This window comes from Macaca thibetana, chromosome 11, assembly GCF_024542745.1.
Source record: "Macaca thibetana thibetana isolate TM-01 chromosome 11, ASM2454274v1, whole genome shotgun sequence".
In the NCBI taxonomy this organism is placed as follows: Eukaryota; Metazoa; Chordata; class Mammalia; order Primates; family Cercopithecidae; genus Macaca; species Macaca thibetana.
The window spans coordinates 117,760,448-117,772,558 of NC_065588.1; the positions used below are offsets into that span (position 1 = coordinate 117,760,448).

Here is a 12,111-nt window from a genome sequence, read left to right on the forward strand (position 1 = left end):
GTGCTTTTTGTCTAAACTTTTCACGAGACTCTGGAAATTTTAACATTTCCTCCAAATTGGTAACTTGGTGGCGTCTTTAAATCCAGGCCATAGAAGCTAACCAGTATGTGCTGGTTTTGTCTAAACTTAAATTCAAAAATTCAGATTTATACATAGTCTTAGCTTAAAAACAGTTTAATGTTTACTCTTACATTTGTGTATTACGTTTTAGTGGCTTCTTTATAGAGTACAAAATGCTTGGTGGATTTTTTAGATAGTAGTTTGAAGTAACCCTGGTTTATTAGCCAGACATCAGAAATGTTTAGTGTAACAGGCTTGATACTTGGAACTTGGCTTGTTTGGCAGAGGGCGAGCATTTCCCTCTGGAATTTGGATTTGTAAACTGGCATGCCTTTCTACCCGCCTCACCTTTTTTTTGTTGTTTTTTTTGAGACGGAGTCTCGCTCTGTCGCCCAGGCTGGAGCGCAGTGGCGCAATCTCGGCTCACTGCAAGCTCTGCCTCCCGGGTTCACGCCATTCTCCTGCCTCAGCCTCCCGTGTAGCTGGGACTACAGGCGCCTGCTACCTCGCCCAGCTAGTTTTTTGTATTTTTTTTAGTAGAGACAGGGTTTCACCGTGTTAGCCAGGATGCTCTCGATCTCCTGACCTCGTGATCCGCCCGTCTCGGCCTCCCAAAGTGCTGGGATTAAAGGCTTGAGCCACCGCGCCTGGCCTTTTTTTTTTTTTTTTTTTTTTTTTTTTTTTTTTTTTTTTAATAAAGACAGAGTCTTGCTGGTGCCCACCCAGGCAGAGTACAGTGGCATGATCACACCTCACTATAGTCTTAACTTCTGGGCTCAAGCAATCCTCCCGCCTTAGCCTTCCCAGCAGCTGGCATATGATGCGCACCACCATGCCTGGATAATTTTAAACAATTTTTTTTTTTTGAGTCGGAGTCTTGCTCTGTTGCCCAGGCCGAAGTTCAATGGCACAATCTTGGCTTACTGCAACCTCCACTTCCCAGGTTCAAGTGATTCTCCTGCCTTTTCCTCCTGAGTAGCTGGGATCACAGGTGCATACTACCACTCCCAGCTAATTTTTTATTTTTAATAGAGATAGGGTTTTACCATGTTGGTCAGGCTGGTCTTGAACTCCTGACCACGGGTGATCTGCCTGCCTCGGCCTCTCAAAGTGCTGGGGTTACAGGTATGAGCCACTGCGCCCAGCCCATGCTGCTTTAAGTAAATTTTTTGAATAGGTCATGTCATATGGATAAGTCTGCAGTGGAATACAGTGAAGTCTCTTGATCCCGTCTTCACAATATGAAAGGATGTCATCTTGAGGTGCCATGGTGTCTTCCTTTGTAAACATCAGATTCCCTAGAGGAAGGGACAGAGCCTCTTTTCTAGGTTACTAAGTTGTGATTTGACACAGCAAGCATTCCCTTGGATTTATGGTCCTTTCATTACTTCATCAGACATGACATGTAGGCTCAGAGTAGTTGCTTGTGGCATTTAGCCTCAGCTGGCCTCATCTTTGGCTCATTTTAAAAATAAAAGGGGCTTTAGCCAGGCGCGGTGGCTTATGCCTATAATCCCGGCACTTTGGGAGGCTGAGGCGAGTGGATCACGAGGTCAGGAGATCGAGACCATCGTGACTAACACAGTGAAACCCCGTCTCTACTAAAAATACAAAAAATTAGCTGGGCGTGGTGGCGGGTGCCTGTAGTCCCAGCTACTTGGGAGGCTGAGGCAGGAGAATGGTGTGAACCTAGGAGGGAGAACGTGCAGTGTGAGCCAAGATTGTGCCACTGCACTCCAGCCTGGGTGACAGAGTGAGACTTCGCCTCAAAATATAAAAATAAATAAATAAAAGGGGCTGGGGATGGTGGCTCACCCCTACAATCCCAGCACTTTGGGAGGCTGAGACCAGCAGATCACCTTAAGTCAGGAGTTCGAGACCAGCCTGGCCAACATGGTGGGTGAAACCCCATCTCTACTAAAAATAACAAAAATTAACTGGGCATGGTGGCAGGCTCCTGTATTCCCAGCTACTCGGGAGGCCAAGGCAGGAGAATTGCTTGAACCTGGGAGGCAGAGGTTGCAGTGAGCTGAGATCACACCACTGCACTCCAGCCTGGACAAGTGCGAGATTCCATCTCAAAATAAAAAAAATAAAATAATAAAAAGGTCTGTACGGACACCGTGGATTTGTACTGAAGTACAATCTTACTGGATTGTTCAGTGCTCTTGGGGGGAGTTTATGGCCACTGCACTATACAGTGGCCTCTCCTGAAACTGGAGATCCACTGTGTCTCTCCTGTGTTGCACATCCCTGTGGCGGCTCGGATCCTCAGCCCTGGCGTCCCTCCCTCGCAGACCTGTGTGCTCCAGGAACCCTTAGGTACAGTGGCTTCGAGTGTCTTTAGATTGAGTCATCAGGAGTCTGTGGATTTAAATTAACAGGAGACATGTATCTAGATGAGATCTTTCTCTTTTTGTTTTGAGATGGAGTCTCCCTGTCTCCAGGCTGGAGTATAATGGTGCAATCTCAGGTCACTGCAACATCCGCTTCCTGGGTTCAAGCGATTCTCCTGCCTCAGCCTCCCAAGTAGCTGGGACTACAGGCGCCTGGCACCACTCCTGGCTAATTTTTGTATTTTTAGTAGAGATGGGGTTTCACCATATTGGTCAGGCTGGTCTTGAACTCCTGACTACAGGTGATCCCTCCCAAGGTGCTGGATCCACTTCACCTGGCCTGTCTCGTTGTAATTAAAACTGTTTTGCCATGGTAAAAATAAAAGGGACAAACAGAAAACTCAGCCATCAGCAGGAAAGGCTTCTTCCACAGGAACAACGTCTTACATTGCTTGCTCTCATCACTGAGGAAGGAGGTTGGCTACCTTCTCCATATTGAGATTCACTACAGCAGCTGTTTCTGTATGTGAATATGACACTGCCAGCAGGGTCCTGTCTTTAAAAAAAAATTCTGTAATCTAAAATTACTTCTCACTGGTTTCTACATCTGCCACTTGGGGAAGCCACCTCATGACCAAGTGTTTCCTACAGCCATCATGGCCCAAGGCTACCTGTACAGGATGCAGCCTCCTGCAGTTGCTCCCACTGTCTCCCAAATCTGGGGAACTTTTAGGCAACAGTAATGGCAAGTAGCCGTGAAAGTAATTCTGTGTGGTAAGAGGCACGCAGACAGATGAGCAACTCTTCTCCTTAAAGAAGTCTGTGTCTAATTCCTACGTGCAGCCGTTGTCAGAGCATACCTTTATTAGCCAGAAACGGATTTCTCTCTGAAGAAGAAAGAAAAATGACGCACCACAGGGTACATCAGATGAATCAGAAATTACATTGTTTGGGCCTCAAAACAGTGTTTACTGACTCTGGGCTTAAACTTCTAGTCCACTCCTAGAACAAAAGCCCTCAAAGTTCAAGAGTGGTTTTTTTTTGTACAATTGTTTATACAAATTCAACAAAGGTAAAATCGCATCAGGGAAGGTCTAGGAAACACCACCTTACAACAATGGCACTTATAAATGCAGAACTTTACAACTAGGAAATAGCCATGTTACAAACCTAAATGAGAACTCAAGTCACACTTCAGAGGAGAGAAAAAAGCAAAAGAAAGGCTATGTGGGAGCATTTATTCTACGTCTTGACTCACTGTATAAATTAGATCTATGTAAGTACAAGAGCTCATGCTGGAGCAGACCCTCCTGAGTGCAAAGGCTGAAGTCGAAATTTTAAAATTTGAGAAAAGTGAATTTTCTACAGAGGAAACCTGGCAGAGTATCTTACTTCAACTATAATTTACATTTATCCACAACATGCTCATGTAACTCTTGAGGTACAAAGCAGGCTCTCAACTTCCAGTTAAACATGCTTTTAAGTGGAAGGTCTTAGCCTGCTTTGTTAGATCTGGGCACATTTGTAGATGGGTTGTGTCGATGAAGTACACGTTAAATTCTCTCCTACCTTAAGGAAATCAGGAAAATTGGCAATCTCAAAACAATAAAAACACTGGTATGCATTCAACCTTGCATAAATAACTTTTAAACAATTTGTACAAAAATAGTTCTGCATAATGTAGGATGTAACAAAACCAACCAAACAAAAAAAAGTGTCAAGACGGCAGCAGATGTGGTGTGTGGTCCACTTTACGTCAACACCCAAAACCTCAGTGTTGCAAGGAATGAAGTGTCCAAAACACCACTACCACTAACAGAAACTCCTAAGCTCATGCTTCAGTATGAGAATTTCTCCAAAGTCCACCCTCCTCTCTGACAGGAATGTCTTCTTGTAAAGGCCGCCTTAGAAATGGTCCAGAAAGCAGTGCAGTTACGATTTAGAAAGACCAAAGGAAAGTGTCGGTTCACTCATCCCCCAAATGGGTGGTTGAACAGCTTCTCCCTTGGAAAGACTTGCAAAATGGAATTGCATTGTGGTCTGTTGTCCCACGTTCCAAATGGAAAATAAAAGCCCTCATTTTTGTAAAGTCTCTTCCCCTCCCAGAGCCCACCCCATATTTACATTCTTGTCCTTGGACTAACTCAGTTTTTGCAGGAGTTTTTCTTCTACTTGCCCAAACTGGACACTCACAGACATCTCGGCTATGAACTGCTCACAGCCTTCCTTGGTGACTTGCTTGCAGTACCTCAGGTCAATGTGACAGATGTTTCCACAGCGTTTGAAGAAGGACAGGCACTGATCAGTGACCTTATTGCAGTCTGCAGAGAATAAGTAATGTGAGGTGTGAAGGCCAGGAGCCAGAAGGCCCCCCCAGACCCAGGCACTCAGCACTGAGGACAGGTCAGAGCTCTACATATTCCAACCCCTGCTGTGCTGCACTAAATAAAATGTTATTTGCTTAAAATCTCTCTTCTTCAAATGGGGAAGGGTTTCACCCACCAGGTATAAAGGTTAATATAGGCCTCAAAAGCATTCAAATAACCATGTGAAAATCACTTCTAATTTACCACACAGCGGCCTCTATACATGCCTATGCTCATGTAAGTAGTTCTATGTGCTTTTACAATGATAGGCTAACACACCATGTTAAGTAGTTTGCTTTTCTCATCTAATATATTGTTGATGAATACTGCTCTGTGTCTATTACTGTGCATTTATCTGCCTCTTCCCTTCAGATAAATTCCCAGAAGGGCATCGCTGGGTCACAGAAAGAACATTGCTAAGGGCATCTTGGGATCATTTTTGCTTTTGCAGGCCCCAGTGCTTTGGAGCAATTCACAGCACGAGGGACAGCTGTTTGGTCCTAACCCCAGGACTCACCGTGTTCCATCAGCCTAGGCACCAGACCAACATGCCCTTCTAGCAAAAGCAGAATTCAGACTTCATCACACCCTCTGTGCTTTTCTTTTCTTTCCTTTTTTTTTTTTTTTTTTTTGGAGGCAGAGTCTCACTCTTGTCACCCAGGCTGGGGTGCAATGGCACAATCTTGACTCACTGCAACCTCCGCCTCCCAGGTTTAAGTGCTTCTTCTGCCTCAGCCTCCCAAATAGCTGGAATTACAGGCGCCCACCACCATGCCCGCCTTTTTTTTTTTTTTGGCACTTTTAGTAGAAACTGCGTTCCACCGTGTTGTCCAAGCTGGCCTCAAACTCCTGACCTCACGTGATCTGCCCGCCTTGGCCTCCCAAAGTACTGGGATTACAGGCTTGAGCTACTGTGCCCGGCCTCAATGGTATTACATTTGTGACCTTTGCTAATCATCCTTAGTATCAACACTTTCATTTCTCTATTAAACTGAGTGGGAATAAAAATACTAAGGGAAAACCACAATCATACATACAAAGCCTGTGCTATCTACATGTTATCAAAATCCCTGCAGGCGAGGAGGTGGTGTAAAGTAGTGAAGTCAGAGCACCACGTGAGCCACCAAACTGACTTCCTTTATACAGCCAGTCCTTTCAGACAGTGTCCTCCACGTCAGCACAGAATCTTCAAACAGATGCTCACCAATTCATGTGGAGCAGTGGTACTGGAAAGCTGTCTACATACACATAGGCATTCACAAGTGAAGGCCGTGCTTTTAGACTGAAGATGGGAAAACAACAATGCTGATAGAGAGATGCTTCAACAGACAACTCAGTTTTTCGTGGTTTTGGTTTTTTTGGAGACGGAGTTTTGCTCTTGTTGCCCAGGCTGGAGTGCAGTGAGGCGATCTCGGCTCACTGCAAGTTCCACCTCCCCTCCCGGGTTCACGACATTCTCCTGCCTCAGCCTCCCAAGTAGCTGGACTACAGGCACCTGCCACCACGCCTGGCTAATTTTTTGTATTTTTTTTTTTTTTTTTTTAATTTTTTTTTGAGACGGAGTCTCGCTCTGTCGCCCAGGCTGGAGTGCAGTGGCGCAATCTCAACTCACTGCAAGCTCCGCCTCCCGGGTTCATGCCATTCTCCGGCCTCAGCCTCCAGAGTAGCTGGGACTATAGGCGCCCGCCACCACATCCGGCTATTTCTTTTTTTTGTATTTTTAGTAGAGACAGGGTTTCACTGTGTTAGCCAGGATGGTCTCGATCTCCTGACTTCGTGATCTGCCCGCCTCGGCCTCCTGAAGTGCTGGGATTACAGGCTTAAGCCACTGCGCCCGGCCTAATTTTTTGTATTTTTAGTAGAGACGGGGTTTCCCCGTGTTGGCCAGGCTGGTCTTGAACTCCTGAACTCAGGTGATCCACCCAGCTCAGCCTCCCAAAGTGCTGGGATTACAGGTGTGAGCCACTGTGCCCGGCAATAACTCAGTTTTTCAAAGGGTATCCCTTAATCTTCTAATTAATCCCTCAAGTAGTTCCCCCTCAAATGCCTGACCCTGTTTATAATCTTACTGCAAAATCCAATGATGAAGGAAGTTGTAGAATGCTATCATACAATTCCTTCAGGAAACTCATGATCCCCAAAACTCAATACTTGATTCATTTTTAAGTATAAAGAATAGGGATTTTACTAATATAAGCTTATTTTCAAATACTTTTCATTTTTCATTATTTACTATGACATGTTGACCAGTTAGATTTGAACTCCTGGTCTCAAGTTATCCTCCCCACCCAGCCTCCCAAACCACTGGGATTATAGGTGTTGAGCCCATCTGACCAGGATGGTTTCTTAGAGGATGTCCCACATTCTCACTTGTCATCTTCAAGGTGTCATTTAGCTTGTTTCTTATCTCCTGTGTTTCCTATAAACTGCAGATATCCCAGAGGCTTGCTTAGATTCAGGCTAGACATTTTCAGCAAGAAATCACCCTCAGAATCTTCCATCTTGACCCTGTTCCCATCTCCCTATCTGCCTTCCAGAGCACTGTCTAGCTCATCCCCAGATTGCGTCTCATTCCTTACTCACATCCAGCTATGCTGTCCCCACTCCATCACCAGCTCAGGGATATTTTCCTCCTCCAATGTTTGCCTAGTTCCTGGCTAGAAGGGACTGACCCAAGTCCTGCCTCTCCCTTGGCACCTTCAAGCACCAGAACAGGCAGCTCCCATGCCAGAGAACTCTGCCGTCTGGCTGGCACACTGCCGTGGCCTGCGGCTGTCAGACGACTGAGGGGGCCTCAGGTGCATCCTGGCAGTCACCTGTTGGTGGTACGGCAGCACTGGGTGTGAAGTGAGACCTGGAGGCCCAGCTGGCTCCTTTTCTGAGTTGTCTTTGGGTACTAATTTGGGTCCTCTTTGGATGCTCATTCATGCCCAGCCAGCATTCTTCCTAGCTTGTGGTTCAAATATTCCCCAAAACTGGAGCCCAAAGACCCTTCCAGAAAAGAAGCTAGAAGGAAAAGACTTTCCTTCGGTCCCTCTGTGCGTCAGAGTTCACTGCAGCCTGGTTTCTTGGACCCTCCACAGGCAGGCTGACAGATGTTTCCTGCTGGCGCATGGGGCCCACCTGCCCGCCCGCCCGCCTGTGGAGGAACATCACTTTTGTTAGCATCCTCATCAGTTCTCCCTCGGCCTTTAAATGTTTTAGATCTGGAATCTCACTACTTTGCCCAGGCTGGTCTAGGACTCCTGGGCTCAAGTGATCCTCCCACCTCAGCTTCCTGAGTAGCTGGGACTATAGGTGTGTGCCACTATGCCTAGCTTCAGGAATAAATTTAACCAAGGAAAGACTTGTACTTTGAAGACTGGAAAACATTGCCGAAAAAAACTAAATTAGACATAAATAAATGGAAAGTCATCCTATGTTCATGGATTGGAAGACTTAATACTATTAAGATGTCAGCACTACCCACAGACATCTACAGACTCAATGACATTGCTCTAAAATCCTAGTAGTGTTTTTTGCAGAAATAGAAAAACCTATCCTAAAATTCATGTGAACACATGGGGCTCCAAGTTGTCCAAACAATCCAAAAAAAGAACAAAGTTGAAGAACTTGAGCTAATCTGAAGCTGAGGTGGAAAATCACTTGAGCCCAGGAGTATGATTCCAGCCTGAGCAACACAGTGAGATCCCGTCTCCAAATAAAATACATAGGCCAAGCGCAATGGCTCATGCCTGTAAGACCAGCACTTGGGAGGCTGAGGTGGGTGGATGACTTGAGCCTATGAGTTCAAGACCAGCCTGAGCAACATAGCAAAAGCCTGTCTCTATAAAAAAAATACCAAAATTAGCCGATCATGGTGGTATGTACCTCTAGTCTCAACTACATGGAAGGTTGAGGTGGGAGGATCACTTGAGCCTGGAAGGTGGAGCCTGCAGCGAGACATGATCACACCACTGCACTCCAGCCTGGATGACAGAGTAAGCCCCTGTCATTCATTCATTCATAAATAAAGCACATTACAGGAAAAAGGATAGACATATAGACCAATGGAATAGAATCAAGAGCTCGGCCAGGTGTGGTGACTCACACCTATAATCCCAGCACTTTGGGAGGCTGAGGTGGGCGGATCACCTGAGGTCAGGAGTTTGAGACCACCCTGGCCAACATGGCGTGGTGGCACACACCTGTACTCCCAGCTACAAAGGAGGCTGAGGCAGGAGAATCACTTGAATGCGGGAGGTGGAGGTTGCAGTGAGCCAAGATCGTGCCACTGCACTGCACTCCAGGCTGGGCAACAGAGTGAGACTGTGTATCAAAAAAAAAAAAAAAAGAATCAGGAGCCCAGAAACAAACCCTCAAATATATGGTAAAGTGATTTTTGAAAAGGGTGCCAACAGCATTCAATGAAGTAATATGTAATCTTTTCAATAAATATTGCTGGGAAAATTGGATTTCAACATGCAAAAGAATAAGCTGGACCCGGCCGTGCGCAGTGGCTCATGCCTGTAATCGCAGCACTTTGGGAAACCGAGGCAGGTGGATCACAAGATCAGGAGTTCGAGACCAGCCTGGCCAATATGGTGAAACCTCGTCTCTACTAAAAATACAAAAATTAGTGGGGTGTGGGGGCAGGTGCCTGTAGTCCCAGCTACTTGGCGACTGAGGCATGAGAATCGCATGAACCCAGGAGGCGGAAGCTGCAGTGAGCTGACATCACACCACTGCACTCAAATATGGGCGACAGTGCAAGACTCTGTCTTGAAAAAAGAAAAAGAGAACATAGAGGAAAATTTTCATGACATTAGACTTTGCAAAGATTGATATGACACCAAAATCACAGCCAACAAAGGGGAAAAAAAAAATAAAAAAGGCCAGGTGTAGTGGCTCATGCCTGTAATTCTAACATTTTGGGAGGCTGGGGCAGGAGGACTGCTTGAGCCCAGGGGTTTGAGACCAGCCTGGGCAACACAGCGAGACCCTGTCTCTAAAACAAAAAAAGTCTGGAGATGGATGTTGGTGACAGTTGCACAACACTGTGAATGTACTTAATGCCACTGAATTATGTGCCCAAAAATGGCTAAGGTGGTCTATTTTATATTACATATTATTTCACTACAACATAATTATTTTTCTAATTTTGGAAGCTGAAGAAGAGGTAACAATTTAGGAGACTTGAGAAAGTTTAACCCTAAAGTGGCTGACGGGAAAGCAGAAAAGAATAATTATTCTATAGAACACCTCTAAGGTGTTTAGTGGTGATTTCTCAGAAATTCCTCTTGCATTGAAAGTGACAGGTACATTGGAAGTGGGGCTAAAGATGGTGTTAGTAACAGAAGCACTGGCTGAAATCTATTCAAGGAGTAGTAAGATGTCTGGATTCCTTCCCCAGCAGAAGACTGGGGTTTTAGTGCCTGATGGGCTGGGTTCCAGTGGGCACAGAAAGTAGGGGTGCCCACTCAAAAGTGGGGCTAAGGGAAAATTTACCTGCTAACTGTTGAGAACCTCCTTCCCCTATCAAGCCCCATACTTGGCCATACCAACAGCGGTCCAGCCCATACCCTTAGGAGATCAAGGAGAGTCTTTCTGGCAATCCTGACTAGCTTAAGAAGAAGTTTGAAAGATATGATGTCCAGGTTTCTCCAAAGAAAGGACCCACAGAGACCACACTGTAAGTGTCGTCCATAGCAGACAAGCTCCAGCAGCGTGCCCACTCTGATCACCCTGGAGTGGAGGGACAAGCAAGCATCAGCACTCAAGCTGAGGACAGCCTCTGCCGAAGGCCACTGACAGCATTTGAAAGGAACAGTCAACACAGAGAGAAGAAAATAAAACAATCATTCATATCCTCAGGTAGGAAAGTATCTGGCTCCAAAAAACAAGAACAGGCCATTCCACAAAACGTTCAGAGAACACAGATTGAAAACTAAACATATAGGTTGAACCATATGAAAATGCCAACATTTGACTATTTTTGACCTATTTTAAACAGCAGTGTCATATGGTTCAACTGCACAACAGCAGAAATGAAAAACTCAGTGTATAAGCTGTGGTCAGGCACGGTGGCTCACGCCTGTAATCCCAGCACTTTGGACGGCCGAGGCAGGGGGATCACGAGGTCAGGAGATTGAGACCATCCTGGCTAACACAGTGAAACCCCGTCTCTACTAAAAATACAAAAAATTACCTGGGCGTGGTGGTGGGCACCTGTATGTAGTCCCTGCTACTCGGGAGGCTGAGGCAGGAGAATGGCGTGAACCCGGGAGGCGGAGCTTGCAGTGAGCTGAGATCACACCACTGCACTCCAGCCTGGGCGACAGAGTGAGACTCCGTCTCAAAAAAAAAAAAAAAAAAAAAGCTGTATGATAAAGTAAGGGAAAACTCACAGAAAATACAGCAAAAAGACATTGACATGGAAATGAGGAGGGAAGACAGGAATCAGAGGACTAGTCCAGAAAGAGGAAAACAGAAGGGGAGGAAGTTAAGACAGAATTCAAGAAGTTTTTCTACAACTGAAGAACACAGACGTCCAGACTGAAGGGCTTCTGTGAGTGTTCAGCATGGTAGGTGAAATGGATTCAAACTGAAGTTTGTCTTCGAAAAATGCAGACAACTAGAGACAACTTTCTATTAACTGACAAGGAGAGAAAATAGATTCACTGACAGATGAAGAATCAACTAGTTTTGGACCCTGCCTCTGGAAGGCAGAAGATGGTGGAGCAAAACCTCCTACTTACTGTAGCAACAGGCTCCCAGATTAGGGTTCTATTCCCAGCAGAACTAGCCACTAAATGGGAGGGTATAATAAAAACGAATCCAGACACACAGGGTCTAGAAAATGTCTCTCAGCAAACGTGATAGTAAACCAAGAAAGAAGATATGAGATGAAGGAAGGAAGGTACCTAGGACAAGACAGACACCAAAGGAGTCCAGGATGGCAGTGGTGCGGCAGGCGGGGGCGGCCAGTCCCAGAGGAGAAAACGGAAGGGGAGGAAAAGAAGTCAGGAGGCAAGTCTCCTACAAAAACTGGTCAAGAGACTGATGAGTTGGGGGTGGGGAAGGGGAGAGCATTCAATTCTGTTGTACCATTTGCATAGAAACTAAGCAAACAAAATGAGCAATTAAACAAAAACATTGAGCAAGAAAGAAAATGTACTCATAATACACTGTTTGGCTCAACAGTGACCAACACTTAACATGCTCATAATAAGTGAAAGAATAGTGACAACCAAAAATTAAAAAGATGGAGGGAGAAAAACAGGAGGGGGGGGTGGGAGGGAAGAATACAACAGTAGTAAATCCTCATGTTATCTAATAGCAAGTTAATAAATACATAATATCCACATGGG

At 45.5% G+C, this 12,111-nt stretch overlaps 1 protein-coding gene across 9 annotated transcripts in view; it reads right to left on the bottom strand.

Annotated features, from left to right (window-relative positions):
- Window positions 1-1,335: 1,335 nt before the first annotated feature.
- The window catches only part of KDM2B (lysine demethylase 2B), a 155,983-nt gene continuing 145,207 nt past the window's right edge, over window positions 1,336-12,111 (bottom strand). For all 9 annotated transcript variants that reach the window (XM_050747866.1, XM_050747862.1, XM_050747871.1 and 6 more), the window contains one exon: window positions 1,336-4,717. In XM_050747866.1, coding sequence (XP_050603823.1) covers window positions 4,536-4,717 — 182 coding nt within the window. In that variant the 3' untranslated portion in view covers window positions 1,336-4,535. The remainder of the gene's footprint in view (window positions 4,718-12,111) is intronic.